The sequence below is a fragment of the Fragaria vesca genome, linkage group LG6 (genome assembly GCF_000184155.1).
Source record: "Fragaria vesca subsp. vesca linkage group LG6, FraVesHawaii_1.0, whole genome shotgun sequence".
Taxonomy (NCBI): domain Eukaryota; kingdom Viridiplantae; phylum Streptophyta; class Magnoliopsida; order Rosales; family Rosaceae; genus Fragaria; species Fragaria vesca.
The window spans coordinates 34,871,626-34,891,384 of NC_020496.1; the positions used below are offsets into that span (position 1 = coordinate 34,871,626).

At 45.0% G+C, this 19,759-nt stretch overlaps 2 protein-coding genes across 2 annotated transcripts; both read left to right on the forward strand.

The window, feature by feature from the left end:
- The first annotated feature begins 2,460 nt into the window (after window positions 1–2,460).
- Window positions 2,461–5,962, forward strand: LOC101315259 (phenylalanine ammonia-lyase 1-like). Its single transcript, XM_004304392.1, has 2 exons — window positions 2,461–3,039; window positions 3,983–5,962. The coding sequence occupies exons 1-2, from the start codon at window positions 2,612–2,614 to the stop codon at window positions 5,727–5,729; spliced, it is 2,175 nt and encodes a 724-aa protein (XP_004304440.1). The 5' UTR covers window positions 2,461–2,611; the 3' UTR covers window positions 5,730–5,962.
- Window positions 5,963–8,207: 2,245 nt separating this feature from the next.
- LOC101311121 lies at window positions 8,208–10,820 on the forward strand. The gene is made up of 4 exons (XM_004306199.1): window positions 8,208–8,858; window positions 8,985–9,500; window positions 9,592–10,313; window positions 10,361–10,820. The coding sequence occupies exons 1-4, from the start codon at window positions 8,208–8,210 to the stop codon at window positions 10,818–10,820; spliced, it is 2,349 nt and encodes a 782-aa protein (XP_004306247.1).
- The last annotated feature ends 8,939 nt before the right edge of the window (window positions 10,821–19,759 follow it).

Genomic DNA, 19,759 nt, shown 5'->3' on the forward strand with positions numbered 1-19,759 from the left:
TGGACTCTTGATGGATCAAGAGATGCCAATATGTAATCAACATCCGAGAAAAAGATCTTGGGAAGACACAGTCTCGATAAGGCACTCGATGACTGTATTGATGATCAATCGGCTTAGGCGCTCTATAACTAGTGAGGCCTACATATACTCCCATGATTAGTCAAGGTCTTTGCTCTAAAGAGAGATCCGTTGTTTTGTCTAAAGCAAGATGACAAATATGTGTTAAGAGATGGAGTTCCCATCTAAGTACAAAAAGACGCATCAATGTACTCAACACAATACAAAAGACTTGACATCTCATTCGCTATGAAAAGTTGTAAAGCTAAGTGTAGCTATGCGCCCACGCAACGCCAATGTAATGGCAGTAACTCCTTTTTCAATACTTGATGGTATGAAAGGTTGAGGCTTATTCTATCCCTACATAAGAAAGACACATCAAAAGCGAAATCAGAATCTGCCAAGTTTTGTAGGTCAACTTCCACGAGACCTATAGGAAATCTCACTCACTGGAAAATGGTGAAATTGGTACCATTGGAAAGGTCTATGTGTCTACTTTCCAGGGACACCAACCATTTGATCATACCTATCATATTGAGTGAGTTATGGCCGTTTTCGTAAAGTAGGACGAATCTGTCCGAGAATCTGATTTTGGCAAAACAGTTAACTTCGACGGGATTTTGTGAACAGTTCCAGATGAACCAGAATGTGTGTAATATACGGTTGGAAAGCTAAATGAGTCTAGTTCCAAAACCGTTTACGGTTCGTTCATATGTATTTCCTAGAGAAAGTTACGACTGTTCTAGTAATTGAAGGTCATGCTGCGCGGAAACCTGATTTCCTACACGAACTTATGTTTTGAGTTCACAAGCGACATTCTCCTCAAGATCTAAGTGTAAAAGATCATTTGAGGACAATACGGCATGATTTAGTTAATCATTGCCCAATGCCACATTTGAAGACATGTTAAAAAGCATTGACATGCTAAGTTGTTGAAACTTCCGTGATTAGTAAGAATCAGGAAGAGCCCTATGATTGATGTAAAGATCAGGGAGAGGTGCGAACTTCAGGGAGAGTCTAGCACATACATACATGTCACTATCAAATGTGAAGGGTGCGTTGTACTCTTTTTCTCCTACGATCAAGGTTCAGTTTTTCTCCCACAGGGTTTTTGTGACTTGACGAGGTTTTTGACGAGGCAACAGATCAGCACCATCGGCATATCAGCGCGCGGCACAAGGGGGAGTGTTCTAGGATATTCTCTATGTGTGCCTTGGCCTTATGCCAATAGGATATGTAGTTAGACTAGATCTATGTATTCATATCATTACCATATTGGTATTGTGTAATTCCCTATATAAAGGGCTCCTATCAATGAATAAGATGATGATTCTCTTACTATCTCTTTGTCTCTACCATTAATCCTTCATCAGTTCCTAAATTATCTACGATAACGACTCTCATAATTCTAAAGAAAATGACAAACTAATAAAAAAAGAAAGCGAGGGTTTGTCATATTGATTTCTTTAAGATATATAAATATGCAATCTTTTACAATAAACACAAAGAAAATACAACATCCTTAAAGTTACACGTATACACAAAATAAGGTCACTTGAATTAATCCGACATGACTATGAAATTGAGCTATGAGTACCAAATCTAATTAAATGTAACACCTAAAGCTATGACATCGACTATTGTTGTCTATTACTCCGGTTTACTGCTTTATGGCCGAATTTTCAAATACATCGTTGTCACATCGCCGGTAAAACATTGTTCGATGTTAGACTCTAGTAATGTAGAGATTCTTAGGTAGTGCATCTCAAAACTATATGATTCCTAGCAATAAGTCCAAATCCGCAAGAATTTATGAACAAGTAAATGTCCACACTGAAAGCATGATCCGAATCCATGATACACTTCTCATGTGTCGCCCATTTAACCCTTGCCAAGATCTAAGACACAAACAAACGTGAAAATGAAGGCAAGTATTGTAACAAAGCCATTGAACTAAATTGAACAAAATCTGATTCTGATTCAATTTCTCCATCTTCACTTGTCACTTACATCAAGTACATTTTACTACAGTAGTCGACCCTAGTTAGTCATTACCTAGTTTGAATACGTTCATAGATACAAAAAACGGATAAAAAAAATATGGAATTTTCCTCACACAAATCCCCACCAACCACTTCCCCCTGTCGTCTCGTACTCTTGCACCAAGCAACAAAGCAACCAACAAGTAAAAGGTCCTCTCGCTAGTCATCCACCTCGGACATCCACGTAGCAAATTCACCCACCGCTGGATCAGCTGACGATCCCACGGTCACATTTAATTTTCAACCAACCCTCGTGTGGCTCTCTGCCACCCTTATGCTCACCTACCAAATACCACTTCACTCTTCCTCCCCCTTGTAACGTTTTCCCTTACCTTGCCAGTTTTGCCTCCTCCATACATCTATTTAAGCACCCACCTCTCCTCCCTCCACTTCCTCAGGAAAACACCCCCCATCTCCCCTAACCTTTCATCCCTCTCCTCTCTCCTCTCTCCTCCAGTCCTAACTCCCATTTCTGCGATCATTTCTGGGTTCAATTCTCACTACTGACATATATGGAGACCGTAACCCAGAATGGATACCACCAGAATGGGATCCAAAACGGTTCCTTGGACATTCTCTGCGTCAAAACAGAGTCCCTCAAAGCTGTTTCGGACCCGCTTAACTGGGGAGCGGCGGCGGAGTCCATGACAGGCAGCCACCTTGATGAAGTGAAGCGCATGGTGGCCGAGTACAGGAAGCCTGTGGTGAAGCTCGGTGGAAAGACCTTGACTATTGCTCAGGTCGCGGCCATAGCTAACCATGACTCTGGTGTCAAGGTTGAACTGGATGAGTCTGCCAGGGCTGGTGTGAAGGCCAGTAGTGACTGGGTGATGGACTCCATGAACAAAGGAACAGACAGCTATGGTGTCACCACCGGGTTCGGTGCGACCTCCCACAGACGAACCAAGCAAGGCGCTGCACTTCAGAAAGAGCTGATTAGGTAAGTTACCCTTTTGCATATTTTTGATGGGAAGTAACCTTTTGCATACTTTCTTAGGGGAGTTTCCTTTTGAATGTTAATCTGCTGAAAATGATTGTTTTGTCACGTCTACCTCACTTCAACATGTTAAGTTGACAAACAATTAATCTAGTTCGTAAAATTACATAAAACCTCAGCATCACATTTTTTATCTTTTTGATGGTGCAGTAAATATAACTTACAGTTTCATCAAGTAACTTATCGTATATTATTAACTCATTAACTGCTGAGAATTCTCCGATTCATTTGTAAAATAACTTATGATCGTTGATCAAGTCGATCTATACCTAGTTTTTTGTGAACTTGGGGACAAAGATTCACATAGGAAGATAAATTCTTAGATATGACAGGCGTACAAGCTACGTGGAACAACACGCCCGGCTAATTGTGTCTCTCTCTCCCCTTTAATTGTATTCCAAAACAATCGATATTTAATTACTAAGAAACACTTGAAAAACCTTCCTGCATAGGAATTTGGCTTTGTACCTCCCCGCTCTAGCTATATAAGAATCTCAGATTTTCGTCACTAGCTGTAACAGACAGTTCCTTGTCACCTAAAATACCTGTCTCAAAACCAACTTGGATTGCATAGGACGGCAAATGACTTAATTGGTACACACTCAAATGACATGAGTAGTACTTGAAGGTTCAAGGAATTCACCTAGTACAATCAGTAGGGATTTTCAAATCTTACCTAGTAAATTGGTCTTTGATTAGATCTGGGTTTCAAGTTAATTAAACTGGTCCATCTGGATTTGGACTCATAATTAGTATTTGTCGATTCTATCAATTTTAGGTGGAGTCATGCATTCATACCCGTTTATGCATTTGATTTTAACATATATATTATTTTCTTGATCCATCGAATTATGAACTGATGGAGCATTTTCGTTTCTTGGTCCAGATTCTTGAACGCTGGAGTATTTGGCAAGGGAACAGAGTCTCACACTCTGCCTCACCCCACAACAAGAGCAGCCATGCTTGTTAGAATCAACACTCTCCTGCAAGGCTACTCCGGCATAAGATTCGAAATCTTAGAAGCCATCACCAAGTTTCTCAACCACAACATTACTCCCTGCTTGCCTCTCCGCGGCACCATCTCCTCCTCCGGAGACCTTGTGCCGCTTTCCTATATTGCCGGACTACTAACCGGCCGCCCCAATTCTAAGTCGGTTGGACCAAAAGGCGAGACCCTCAATGCTGCTCAGGCTTTCGAACAAGTCGGTATCAGCTCAGGGTTTTTCGAGTTGCAGCCTAAAGAAGGACTTGCTCTTGTTAATGGTACTGCTGTTGGCTCTGGCTTGGCCTCCACGGTTCTTTTCGAGACCAACATTTTAACCTTGCTTTCCGAAATCTTGTCTGCGATTTTCGCTGAAGTAATGCAGGGGAAGCCTGAGTTTACAGACCACTTGACACACAAGTTGAAGCACCACCCTGGTCAAATTGAGGCCGCTGCAATTATGGAGTACATTTTGGATGGCAGTGATTACGTTAAAGCTGCTAAGAAGCTACATGAGCAGGACCCTCTTCAGAAGCCTAAACAAGACCGTTACGCTCTCCGAACCTCACCACAATGGCTCGGTCCACTAATTGAAGTGATCCGATTTTCGACAAAATCAATCGAGAGGGAGATTAATTCTGTTAATGACAACCCTCTGATCGATGTTTCAAGGAACAAGGCATTGCATGGTGGCAACTTCCAGGGTACCCCAATTGGAGTATCCATGGATAACACACGTCTGGCTATTGCATCCATTGGAAAGCTCATGTTTGCTCAATTTTCAGAACTTGTCAATGATTATTACAACAATGGCTTGCCATCCAATTTGTCCGGTGGGAGGAACCCAAGTTTGGATTATGGCTTTAAGGGAGCTGAGATTGCCATGGCATCTTATTGTTCTGAGCTTCAGTTTCTCGCAAATCCAGTGACCAACCATGTCCAGAGTGCTGAGCAACACAACCAGGATGTCAACTCTTTGGGGCTGATTTCGTCACGAAAAACTGCAGAAGCAGTTGACATACTGAAGCTCATGTCTTCCACATTTTTGGTAGCGCTTTGCCAAGCCATTGATTTGAGGCATTTGGAGGAGAACTTGAAGAGCACGGTTAAGAACACTGTGAGTCAGTTGGCCAAGAGGCTTTTAACTACCGGGGTGAATGGAGAGCTTCACCCTTCGAGGTTCTGTGAGAAGGATTTGCTTATGGTTGTCGAAAGGGAGTACCTTTTCGCCTACATTGACGATCCTTGCAGCGCTACATATCCGTTGATGCAAAGGCTAAGGCAAGTGCTTGTTGAACACGCCTTGACAAATGGTGAAAATGAGAAGAACGCAAACACTTCAATTTTCCAAAAGATTTCGGCATTTGAGGAAGAGCTTAAGACCATTTTGCCTAAAGAGGTTGAGAGCGCTAGGGCTGCATGCGAGAGCGGTAATGCGGCGATTCCAAACAGAATCATCGAGTGCAGGTCATATCCTTTGTACAAATTTGTGAGGGAGGAGTTGGGGGGAGAGTTCTTGACGGGCGAAAAGGTCAGGTCACCCGGGGAGGAGTGTGACAAGGTATTCACAGCTATGTGCCAGGGGAAAATCATTGATCCAATTCTCGATTGCCTCAGTGGTTGGAACGGTGAACCTCTTCCGATATGCTAGCTTTCTGCTGCCCGATTCTTTTGATGTGTGTCATTCTGTTCCACTTCTTCTGTCTCCATAGTCTTAAGTTTGATGAGGATTCCTAGCTTTAATCGTGTGACTATAATACCTAATAAAATGTAAAACCATATGTTTATTTGAATAGTTCATCTTTCTCACGTTAATAGTAACTATTGTAGTGTCCAAACAAACCAAGAAATCAAGAAATGCATCCGTCTCTTCTCTCAAATCTCTGGTCCCCCATAATGGACATAAGTTTATCCTCTTTCTTCTGACAGAGATCAATCAACAAGCTTCTGATATGCAGAGCTAGATAAGGTTAGTAATTGGTTCAATCCAAAAGAAGCACTAGTTCTAAACCTGGCTACAACCACAAGATCAAAAGCATCCATAAAGAAACACACTAAGAGCAATCATAAAATGGAAAATCCCACATCAGATTCTGCACCATATTTACAGATGGGCAATCTGGAATCATATTTAAGACCATAATTGAGAGGGACCATTTGAGTCAGCCTCCATCAATATAATGAATAATGCCCTTTTCTCTGAGCATGCCAATTTGAGACCATAAACAAGGGGGAGGGAATTATAGGTGCAAATTCTCAAACACAAAATTTGTTGAATTTGTAAAGGAAAATAGATTGATGAAAATACATATGTGCTTGCTTTTGCTGCAACAATGACAATGCAGTGGATGTTCAGACCAAAGAATGTAGTGGAAGTTTGCTGTGCTTGTGATAGCTAGTGTTCAACTCAGGTCTTGTCTGCATCAATAACGTCTTGAGAAACCGACCTCTTACGAGTAGTTTACTCGAACAAAACGGAACAATCGAATCAACCAACAAAATTTGGCATGCCACTAATGTGCAATCCATAAATTTTCTTCCGTATAGCATGAATAAGCATTTTACTTCTCTATTTTCGTTCGGTATATATGATCGTTTTGCGAGAACTTCACTGCTGGCAATTTGGCATGCACTATTCTGGGGAATATGCTAGTGATTACCAAAATAAAACGTGTACTTTGGCCTACTAGTGATGAAGCGATCAAACTGGATGCAGATCAGCAGAAGTGAGAAATGAAATAGCTAGATATATCATTTTAGGGACAGATGAAAACAACAAGACGATGATAGTAACGGCTAACAAAAAAAAAGTACAACCATGAACTACCTCAGGATTTCCCGTCCATTATAGTTTTACCCCAAATGTTTTCAAGAATCAAGACTACAATTACATCCAAAAGAAACATAAAAAGATCCTAGATGTTGGCAATTCCATCATTGTCGCCCTTTCCTACCTTTGACAATGTACGTACGAAAGCTTTCCATCAAAGTTCCCCTTGCATTCATGGTATTCATAAAACTCTGATTTCGAAACTAAGAACTACTAGTCCTTAAAGATGACACCATAGCAACGAGTCAATGACACTTGGGTTGCTTGAAGTCCTGGAACCACCTATCTGAGTTTACTGCTAATTTGTTACATGAATCAAGTAAAAATTCTTCTATGCACGACGTGTAAGTACACTGCATAATCCTAGTCATTTATAAATCATAACAATTTATATGTAGATATCACCATGAATATGTATTATATTTTTGTAATCGGTAATCGATAAATACCTCCCTTGGCCCACAATGCTATGAAGCCCAGCATGAGGTAGATCGAGCAGGCCTCATCCTGGAAGCTACAACAGTCTGGGCCGGGAGAGAGGCGCTCCACAGAAGGCCAAATAAACAGACCTCAGTAGTATATTTGTCCCACATCGAATAACAAGTAAGATATAAGTCAACGCGGGGCTATAAATACAATGCTGAAGTCAACCAAAACGGTAAGAAATCTCCTAGCATTAAATACTCTACCTACCACATAACTAACTTAATTATCGGAGAGAGAAAGACCGGAAAGTCCTGGTCAACCTCCACTTGCAAGTATCTAGTCAACAACAATCAAAGAGCAGAGATCACGCCAAAGAGCTTCTACGAGGTCTACGGGATCTTGCAGAAATAATTGGCGTCGTCTGTGGGAATCTCTTACGAAAAGCCAGCGAGTCTCGATAGCTGAGTCAAGTGAACTAATAGAAGGGAGCATGACAATGTTGGAAGACCATCGCGGTCTAAGTGAGGAGAGAACATCGAGGACCACTGCTCGGAATGAAGGGTCGGGTGAGAGGCTAGAGTGTGAACCCATTGGGAATGACCGGGAAAGGACCCCAGACGGAACATTTGCACGATCTCACGTAGGAGGAAGTTGAGGATACGGTTGAAAGGCTGCGGGCGGACGTGGCGCGTTTGGAGAGAGAGAGAGAGGACCCAGGATTGCTTAGAGGCAACAGTTCGAGAGAAAAAATTGGAACGAGATAATGACACTATAATCAGTGCGTTGGCACGAAGGTTAGAAAATGACGAGGCGATCGAGCGGGCGGCAGCCACCCTCTGAGAGCAACATACAGAGGGTCGGGGATCCTCCGTGATGCCGCCGACAGCCCATAGAACAGTCCATGTTGGGGCCAATCTGTTCCCAGAAAGCGTGGAAGGAGAGGGTCCGCCACTGCTCCTAACACCCGTTGAAGAGAGGGTGCTAGAGTCAAAAGGAGTAAAGGCGGCCCTGATGGCCATGCGGGATAGTGTGGTGAATCTAACCACGAGAGTAAATGAAACAGAAAGGCGAGCGGCACATAACCTGCCAGGTATGGGATTCGAGGAAAGAGGGGGACCGTTCACAAAGATCATCACGCAGACCTTGCGCTCTCATGCGGCTAAGCCATTGAAGTTGAGCTACGGAGGCGAAGGGGACCCGCATCTCTTCCTGGATAGTTTTAAGTCCCATACTAACGCTAAAGATTACTCAGATGCCATGTGTTGCAACATGTTCCAGGAGACACTGTCAGGAGAGGCACTGAGTTGGTTTTACGAGCTCCCGGCCGGATCGATAGACAGTTTCAGGCAACTGGCAGATAGGTTTGTGAACCGTTTCATATTGCGTATGGATGGGCAGAGCACCCCCCAGCTGTTCAAAGTGAAACAGGGACAAGGTGAAGGGCTAAAGGCCTTCGTGAATCGCTGGCAGGGAGCCACCGCTAAGATGAGAAATTTCGACAAGAAGGTGGCGGAAGAAGCATTTGTTTAAGCCCTGTTGCCCGAGAAATTCATGTATGCCGTAAAGATTGAAAACCCGCGGGATTATGACGAATTGATGGAGATGACAATCAAGCATGCCTAAGCAGACCATGATACGCATGGGGATCAGTACGTCGGCAAGAGAAAGGAGGATAGGAGGTCCGAGTCCCAGGGGCAAACCATCCAAGAAGTAAGAACATGGAAAGGGGATCAGGAGGGACAAGGTTTCACCCCCAGCAAAAGGTATAAAGCGGGAGGTAGGAAGCAGGCCAAGCAGGTAGGAGGCCCGCAGGGAAAAGGCAAAGGGGGTTATCAGGACGGCGGGTTCAAAGCAGTGGCTCCCGCAGCTAGAGAAAACTTCACTACCTTGATGGCAACTCCCGAGGTAGTATGGAACGAGAACAAGGGCGTAATCCTAGGGCCACCGATGAGGAAGTTTCCGCCATCCAGACTGACAAGGGAGGACAACGGGAAGTACTGCGGGTATCACGGAGAGGCCACACATGCAATTAACAACTGTGTAGAGCTCAAGAAGGCGATCGAGGGCCAGCTAAAAGGGGGGAAACTGCAGCAGTACGCATGGGTCAGCAGAAGGAGGCGGGGTTCCGGTCTACGGGACGATCAACACTATCCGTGGGGGAGCACTGTTAGACCAGAAGAGTAACAAAGCAAAGAAACAATGGGCCGAGATCAGAGAAGGTTGAGAAATATTCACCTTCGGTAGCTGCAACAATCAGCATGTCAAGGTGAGCTGGAGATCGGTGACATTTGAGGAAGGAAAAGAGCAAGGAATCAGGCAGCCCCACGAGGACCCGTTCCTAGTCACCGCGCAGCTGGATCATTACCTATTCAAGAAGATCCTAATTGACATCGGGGCATCGGTGAATGTACTATTCAAAAACGCATGGCAAGCATTGAGAAGAGGGAACAACAAGGTCATACAGGACAATGAGCTGTTGATAAGCTTCTCCGAGGATGTGGTGCAACCTCTGGGCTCGAATCATATTCCTGTGATCCTGGAGAGCGTAGAGGGGAACACGTTGACAACAGGGATAGATTTTATAGTCGTCGATTGTGACTCATCTTACAACGGGATATTGGGGAGGCCGACCCTGTGGAAGGTGAAGGCGTTCATTGCTGGGCACATACTGTTGATGAAATTACCTTTCCCTGCGGGTATAGTGACCATCTGGGGGGATCAGCTGGCAGCGAGAGGATGCTACGCCATCGACCAAGATAATGGAAGGAGAAGGGCAGAAGTGTTAGTTTCAGGGAACCCGGTGACCCTCGTGACGGATGCCTACGAGGATCCGAGGATTAATGCCGCAACTGAGGGAACCGAAGCCGAAAAGCCAGGATCTATCGAGGAAACGGAATTGATCTGCATCTCAAACGAGTTCCTAGCAAGGACAGCAAGAATAGGGACAGGGTTGCCTCCCGGAGTGAAGGAGGAGCTTAAGTGCTTTCTAAATGCCAACAGCAAGGCATTTGCCTGGTCATATGCAGATGTCCCCGGGATCTTGAAAGACATAGTGACACACCGGTTGGGAATCCGAAAGGCGTGCCCCTGGTGAGGCAAAAACGCAGGTCGTTTGACTTGGCGAAATATGATATCATCAAGGGAGAGGTACAGAGGCTGTTGGACATCCAATTTATCAAGGAAGCTAGGTACCCACAGTGGTTGGCCAACGTGGTCATGGTCCCAAAGAAAGTAGTGGGGCAGTGGAGGATGTGTGTGGATTATACTAGCCTTAACAGGGCCTGCCCCAAGGACAGCTTCCCGTTGCCACGAATAGACCAACTCGTTGATTCCACCTCCGAGTTTGAGATGCTAAGCTTCATGGATGCATATGCAGGCTACAATCAGATAATGATGAACACAACAGACGAAGAGCACACTGCGTTCACCATCGACAAAGGAGTGTATTATTACAAGAGGATGCCATTCAATTTGAAGAACGCGTGAGCAACCTACCAACGCCTTATGAACAAGATGTTTGCTAAGCAGCTGGGAGTAACCATGGAGGTGTACGTGGATGACATGTTGGTAAAAAGTCTTACCGCGGTCAAACATGTAAGCGACTTGCAAGCAGTCTTTGACATTATCCTAACGTACGACATGAGGCTGAATCCAAACAAGTGCTTGTTTGGAGTTGTTAAAGGAAAGTTCATGGGCCACGTGATCAGCAGGCAAGGGATCGAAGCGAACCCGGAGAAAGTTCAGGCTATACTGGATATGGAGGTCCTAAAGATCAGATGTGATGTGCAGTCCCTGATGGGCAAGATAGTGGCCCTCACTAGGTTTGTCTTTAGACTCACGGACAAGTGCGCACCGTTCTTTAAATTGCTGAAGAGTTAGCACTGCAAGCTAATCAATTGGGGACCCGAGCAGGAGGAGGCTTTCAGGAAAGTCAAAGAGTATCTGGCATCGGTACCAATGCTCTCAAAGCTGATTCCCGGAGAAATGTTATACCTCTATTTAGCAACGTCAGATACAGCAGTAAGCTTGGCCCTGATTAGGAAATATGATGTCATCAAGCTCCCGGTATATTACGTGGGCAAAGGTTACACCTTGGCAGAGAGTAGGTACTCGGACCTTGAAAAATTGGCTTTGGCACTCATTGTAACCACCCGGAAGTTACGACACTACTTCCAAGCGCACTCCATCACATTATTCACCAACTGCCCTCTTCAGCAGGTTCTCCAGAAACCAGAGGCGAGCGGGAGATTAGCCAAATGGGCAATAGAGTTAGGTGAGTTCGACATACACTACATGCCAAGAGTAGCCATCAAGGGGCAAGCGGCTGCAGATTTCATCTCGGAGCTAACCCCTATGAAAGAACACAAGGAGTACCCTGAGATTGAGAATGAGGTAACAGTGGCCCCCCGGAGCGTTGAGTTGGGTTGGAAGTTGTACATAGATGGCTCCGTAACTAAAGATAAGAGTAGAGCGAGAATAATATTGGTTAGCTCGAACGGGTTCAAATACAAGTATGCCCTGGAGTTCAAATTCTCCACATCCAACAACGCGGCTGAGTACGAAGCATTAATCGAGGGACTGCAGCTAGCACAAGAGATAGGGGTCAAGAGTGTGCAAGTGTTCAACGACTCATAGCTAGTGGTGAACCAGGTCAGCGACACCTTTGAGGCCAAGGAACCACATCTGAACTCCTATCTGGCATTGACAATGGCTCTCCTGGGCAGGTTTGAATCTGCAACGGTCACTCAGGTCCCTCGGAAGGAAAATAGTAACGCTGATGGGTTAACAAGACTTGCCACCGACACCGGTCAAAAAAGGCGCAAGAAGGTGAAGATCGAGATCCTAGATAGGCCCAACATCAGCAAAACAATCTCGGAGATATTCGCCATCACCGTTGGCCCCAAGGAGCCCACGTGGATGGACCCTATCATCGAGTTCCTTAAGGAGGGGTTCCGGCTAGAGAATAGGCGACAGGCAAGAAAATTGCAGTCGAGATGTGCGAGATACACGTTGATAGACGGCAAGTTGTACCGCAGGGGTTATTGTTTCCCCAACCTGATGTGTGTATCAGTAGAGGAGGGAGAGACAATCCTACGGGACATCCACGAAGGAGTTTGTGGCAATCACTCTGGATCAAGATCCCTGTCTTTCAAGGCATTAAGAACGAGATACTTCTAGCCCAACATGGGGAAGATGGCAGATTAGATGTCAGCGAGATGTCACAAATGCCACCAGCACGCTAACAAGGTCCATTCCCCATCCATCGCTCTCTCGATCTTGATGTCTCCATGGCCGTTCGCGCAGTGGGGCTTGGATCTGATCGGGAAGCTCCCAACGGCTCCCGGACAGTACAAGTACGCCATCGTGGCTGTAGATTACTATACCAAGTGGGTTGAAGTAGAGCCACTAAGTCGGATAACCATCGAGAGTGTAAATAATTTCCTCTTGAAAAATGTCTACTGTAGATTTGGCATACCAGAAACAATCATAACCGACAACGGTACACAATTCAATAACCCGAAGCTCATAGAATTCACCGAGGACATGGGAACTCGAATGGTGTTCGCATCGATAGCACACCCAACGACCAACGAGCAAGTAGAGGCAGTCAACAAAATCATCAAGAAGCTGTTGAAGAAGAAGTTGGATGATGCCAAAGGGTTATGGGCACAGAGGCTCTCGGAAGCATTATGGGCTATCCGGACAACCGCGACGGAGTCAACGGGGGAAACGTCTTTCAGCCTAGCCTTCGGCACAAAGGCTGTCATCCCAGTTGAGCTGATAGTGCCATCGGGAAGAGTTGAGGGCTATAGTGAGGAAACCAATGCAGAAGGACTCCAGCTGAACATGGATCTCATCAAGGAGAAGAGGGAGAGGGCCGATCTACACACCCAAGTGTACAAGCAACGAGTTGCCAGGCACTATGACAGTAAGGTCAGGCCCCGATCCTTGGGCCTGGGAGATGAAGCAAGTGATGACCCAACCAATGGCCCTTGATCTAATTAACATGGGAGGGACCTTACGAGATAATGGAGGAAGTTGGCCCAACCATGTTCTATCTGAGGGACTGAGATGGCATAATCACCGGGCACCCGTGGAATACCGAGCACCTTAGATTTTACCCGGTTTCGTCGAAGTTCGACAGTGGGAATTGTAAATTATGCCCACCGGGTTAGCTCGTCGACCCAGGAGGATGTCTTCATTTGTTTTGTACAACAACTAATACAGAAATGAAGATGTTAAATTCGTAACACTTGGGAGTAAAATTAGAGTTACCAACAGTATCCACTAAGTTCAAAAGGCAAATAAAAGGGGATGCCAGGTTCAACAGGTAAGTAAATTTTTATTTTCACCAGGCAAGTAAAAAAAACACAAAGGAAAACACAAAGAGGAAGGAAACAAGATCCATAGAGACAAGGAATCAACTTGAACCAATAAATAAAAGGGTAATTATATATTAACTGGACTACCCGGCAAAAGATTTACATCACTGGGAGTAGGCTCGAGGCCACTATTCAATATGATGAATCCAAAAATTACAGTCCGGTAGAGTGCAAATAAAAAAAAATTATCCTAAGCCTGGTCCTTCTCGGCTGGGTCACCAAGCTCTTCTTCATCCTCGCTCTCGGACACAATCTCCTCATCTCCAATAGTCTCAAGATTAGTCTCGGGAGGACCCTCCGTGGGGACGGGCTGGGAGTCCTGAGCCTTAGCCTTTGCCTTTGAGGCGAGCAGATCAGCCATCATCCGGGGCTTGTCCAGGTATCCATACTCACTCCACTCCGTGAACTTCTGTGTGATGACACTATCCCAGGCAGCTTTCAGAAGATCTTTCAGCTTTTGAGATTCTTGTAATCCGCTACAGCCCGGTCGCAGAGCGAGGGGACAAGACGCTCAATCTCCGCGAGCTCGGACTCTTTCTCTCAGAGTTTACTCTCCAACGCAGCGGCTCCTACTCGAAGCTTCTCGACCGCCAAGTGCAGAGACTCAACCTCGGCTTCAAGCTCTGGGACTCGGTTAGCCTTGTGTTTCACTTCCTAAACATGCAGCTGAAGCATCGCCAGCTTCTCAGCCAATGCATTTTTCTCCTTCTCCAGAGACCCCTTCTCGGTCTAAAGATAGCTCACGTGACCGTTCAGCTTGGCCACTTGCTCCTTGAGTTCAAGGATATCCTCGCTGGCCTCGATAGAGTACACCGTGTAGAGAGTCTGCAAGAAAACACAAGTTAAACGAAAGAAACAACCATAGCAACAAAAAAGAAGATGTCCCGAGCACTAACCTTCATCAGATGCTCTCGAGCAATCTGTCGAGACTCGGAGGGAGACCCTTCCTTAAACCTCACTCGGTCGAGGTCAATACCCTTAAGGTCCCGGATCATGGCGCGCATGAACTTCTCGTTCGCGCACCCGTATTCATCAAGGACTTGCCTGATTGGGGTCTTCGTGATGGTAGGAAGGGGAGGGGCCAGCAGGGACAGTGAGGGAGTAGAACCTCTGGATGCCAACTTATGTCTCTTCGGGTTTGGGGCAAGGTCCCTGGAGACATCCTTCCCGGTGAAGGTCACCTGGGAATCCAGAACAGCCTGGTCTTTCTTCTTCGAGTGGTTGTGGTGGCGCTTCTTCTTCTCGCCCAGATTCACAACCACATTGGAGCTTCCTAGAGGAGGCGGCGGCGGCGGAGGAGCCGTTGTCCCGTAGGCAGAATCCGGGACTTCCAGTGCGTGTCCAGGTCCACCTCTGTACGGAAGGCGGTTTCCCCCATTGTTAGCATCTTCTCAAGGAGATCATGGTCTTTCTCCATATCGAGCTGGTGATTAGGACGCGGGACACGTCGATGGATTTTTCCTAAAGGGAAAGGCCATAAGTATTTGATCCAACATGGTATCTAACATAAAACAAGGAAACAATGCAGAAACAACACGAGCAAGTTATGGAACCCACCGGGCAGTCTACCCATCTCACAGTGTACCAACACAGCCCATCGGGTCAGGTGATACGAGCTACGGTTCTCCTCGATGGCCACACAACGAAAATACGAGCGATGCGCTCCCGCTCAATTAATGTCAAAGAATAGTTTTGATCCCCAATGGCCTAAAAATAGTTGGGAACGGTATGCCGTCTAGTATTAAGTTGCCAAGAGCCGCCCACCAGGACAATCTTAGCGCCACTCTTTGTATATAGAGGACAGAAGATCGGTGATGACAGACTCGTAGTCCCGCGCGGTAAAGTTAATGCACCCAGAGCTCCCGGCCTTCTTCGAATATGACAACCGGTTCAGAGCGCGGAACTCGTTAATCGTGCGCCACCCCATGTTGGATAGAAAGTACAAACATCCGAGTCCTAGGAGCTAGCGCCATTGATTTGGAGGTACCTGCCCGGGAGCCAATTGCAGCATGCTCAATATGTATTGGACGTATTGAGGAAGCGGCACCGAGAACCCGTTCCTAAACATATTGTCATGCACTGCGATGAAATTATCTCGAGGAGCGCAGGCTAATTCTCCGGGACGTAATCCGCGCAGTGGTAGGTCTGAGGGAATGTCCCACTCCTCTCTAAAACGTCTAATATCCTTAGGCGTGAAGCTACACGCCGGTTCGTCACAGACCCTACCATCCTCCAATCGGTGTAGGGCCCGGGTGATGGGTATAGCCTCAAAAACTACCCCCGCGCCATTGTCTTGAGTGGGAACATCTGTGTGGTCAGGACTCGAGCAAGAAGACTCAAAGGGAGAAGAAGCCCGAGAGGCCATTGAGATGAACCGGAGCCACTAGCGCCAGTTGCCCTAGGATCCATTTACCCTAGACAAAAAACGTAAGACCTATTAGTTTTACCTAGCCACGCTGCCACCAACAAGAAGATGCACAACTCGTGCGCGACCCTAACTCACACAAGCAAGAAACCAAAAAACCAGAAAAATACCTAGGTTTGAGCCAAAAACAAACAACCCACAATCTATCCACAACCTAAACCAAACGCTTGCTTTGAAATATGAAAAACAAGGAGAGACAGTACTCACCAGATAGTAAAGGCTAGAGTCTCGCTGGAGCAGGAATCGGAGCGCACCTTGCAATTGTAGAAAATTGGCGACAGAACAGACGAAAAGCTTTTCTTTCTCTGCAGACTTTGAAAAGCGCTTCGAAACAGAGAACACGAGGCAAGCAAAAGAAAAAAAACAAAGAAAAAGAGTGTAGATAGTGAAAAACGAGTGCTGACAGTGAAGAAAACGAAAGAGAGAACAGAAGAACGGAAGAGGAATGAAACAGAGAAGCAGAAGAAGAAACTGGGGGGACTTAGGCATATATACGAAACGGGGGGAAAAGGTACGCCTCGGTTCCCACCCTCCCCCCCCCCCCCCCCCACCTGCATTAAATAAGTAATTTGCTGCAAATGTGGAAATCGGAGCCATTGAGCTCCACTGTAAGATCACGCCACATGTCCCACTAAGCGGTAGCTTCTTGAAGAAGAGAGGATTGAAACGACGTGCATTAATCGCACGTCCCTTCAGTCCCTCACCCCCCCCCCCCCCCCCCCAACCGCCACTTGGAGAACATGCAATTAATACTCTGACAGACAACCACCAGCCCCGGCTGCTAACCCTAAAGCCACAGTCCGGGATCCCGTATTCAACTCTCCGGGACTGGTTGCCCTTGGAAGAAGTACTGCACAAAACATGTTGATGCAAACGTCCCAAACGCTCCCAGATTATTCTCACTGGGAGGAAACTTGCAACGACTGCATGAAATTATTACGTCGGATAAGTCATCACCGAGAGGCAAACCATGAGGCATAATTCATAATTCACCGAGAGGGAGACCACAGACCCACCAGTAAATCCAGCGGGATCAAACTGAAAATAATACGACCTGAAGAAATGAAATTTGGAAGTCCCGGATAAGAACTAACTGGAAGACACATACAACTTCATATTCACACCCGAGCAAGAACTAACGGGCGAAGCATACCACTCCGGAAACGTACCACCGAGAAGCATGGGCAACAACTGGAACCATGAGAACCGTAAGTCCCTTGTACAGCTCCCGGAGAGATGGAGTTGGGCAGTTCATATTATTCCCTTCACACGGAGAATAGTGGCCTGATAACCCATGCAGGGATAATACCCTGCGCTCGAGCAAGAACACACAATATGGAAAGGCTCGCTACCTTCCATTGCAACAACAATCCGTTCAAACATGTCCTGTGTACGAACTTGGGGGGACTAGAAACGGGTACCTGTTGAAAATCTAACAAATCGTGGGCCACTTCATGTCCCCACTCAAGACATGTCTTGAACGGGAACTTGGGGGGACTTGTAATCGGTAGTCGATAAATACCTCTCCTGGCCCACGATGCTATGAAGCCCAGCATGAGGTAGATCGAGCAGGCCTCATCCTGGAAGCTACAGCAGTCTGGGCCGGGAGAGAGGCGCTCCATAGAAGGCCAAATAAACAGACCTCAGTAGTATATTTGTCCCACATCGAATAACAGACAAGATATAAGTCAACGCGGGGGTTATAAATACAATGTTGAAGTCAACCAAAACTGTAAGAAATCTCCTAGCATTAAATACTCTACCTGCCACATAACTGACTTAATCATCGGAGAGAGAAAAACCGGAAAGTCCCGGTCAACCTTCTCTTGCAGGTATCCAGTCAACGGTAATCAAAGAGCAGAGATCATGCCAAAGAGCTTATACGAGGTCTATGGGATCTTGCAGAAACAGTTTTTGAATCTTAATCATTCATGTATGTATATACATACACGTTGTGTACTGAAGATACTATGTCAATCAAGTGATGTAAGAGAGGTTTCTTTCCCATAAATTGCGAATCTAATTAGTCAGCCATGTACAGAGCGTTACACATGCAAAAGAGATAAAACCAATGGTAGTTCTATGTTGTATTTCATCGCAAATTTGTATACACAGTTCAATTACATATGAGAGTACTCTCGAATCACCTTATTAGTTCACGTAAGCGTGTTCAAGGGAACACCACTTCTGATATATATCGTTTTATCATTATGGCTATTGGAAAGATATCACTATCACTTCTGCAAAGTTTGGTTGTAGCTACGCCACTGAGTGACCTGGTGAGTGGTGACCATTCCATCAAAAGCTAACGTTATTTTACTGTTCTTCGTTTTCTGCAGGTAAATAATTCATGGTGGGGGGTGGAGGCGTGAATCATGCCTTGATTGCTATACATCAATCGAAAGAGCCTCTGCTACGCTGATTCAGCTGACTTCATGTGTGATAATCGATCGACGTATGATTCTCCTCTGACCTATATAGGCATTGTCGAAAAAGTAAGAGCAAGTCCAACAGATTCTTTAAATTGTTTAATTTTTTCTATTTTGAGAAATATGAGGTCATTTTTTACTCTAACAGTTTCCTTATCTCATTCTCTAAAATAAGAAAAGAGATAAAAGAGAAGGTTTGCTTCCCTATATTTATAAATTCTCTAAAAATATTTAGGGAAAGAATAATTGAATGTTGCACATTCTTCAAGGCTCAAAAATAAAAAATAAAACATAATTTATTCTAAAAAAATAAACTTTTATATTTTTATACTTATTATTATATTGTAATAAATAAGAATTGTTGTTATAATAAATATTTAAATCTTTAAAATAGGGACACTGTTGGATTTGGTATACAAAATTTTTAGAGATTTTAAGTTTTGATTCTCTATTATATGAAAAATGTAAAGAAGCTCTTAGAATTGCTCTAACAAAATGTAAAGGCCTACTTCCAACCAAATTTGGAGGTCTTGAATTATTGCTTAGGAGGATTTTTGCTCACGGTGCAAAATGACTGACAAGCATGTGGAACTGACCCAGACAAATACATCTTGTCAAAAAAAAAAGGACCCAGACAAATACACAAACAAGATCGACATAATGCTTAACGTTCACATGCCTTCCTTCAATGCGTAGTAGACAGTCGCCTTGGAATTAATTCATTTCCACATGCATCTTTGGGTTGGAACTGGCCGGCATGTTGGTGATCGATTATAGTTTCAAACCAAAGGCAAATGGAATAGAGTACATAATGTCGAAGAGTCGATCGATCTTGTATCACTACCGATCCACAAGACACGTACATAAACAAATGAACTCTAGAAAGATGTGAACGAAGCAGCTAATTACGAAATTAAACCATCCATTTAGAAATATCAATATCGGTTCGACAAATTTTCTAAAGACAAAAAAATTACTTTTAGTTCCGCAAACCAAACGATACCTTAGGGCAAAAAGAATATAGTAATTGGCTCCATGTTGATGGATACTTGTCTACCAAGGTAGGTATTGGGTATCAGTTGTTGATGTGTGTTGCGTATGTATAACATTGGGTTTTCAAAACACTAACAAACATATAAACAATGTGCGTTCAACTTCAAATTGTTCGTCCAAACTCTAAAGGCAAGT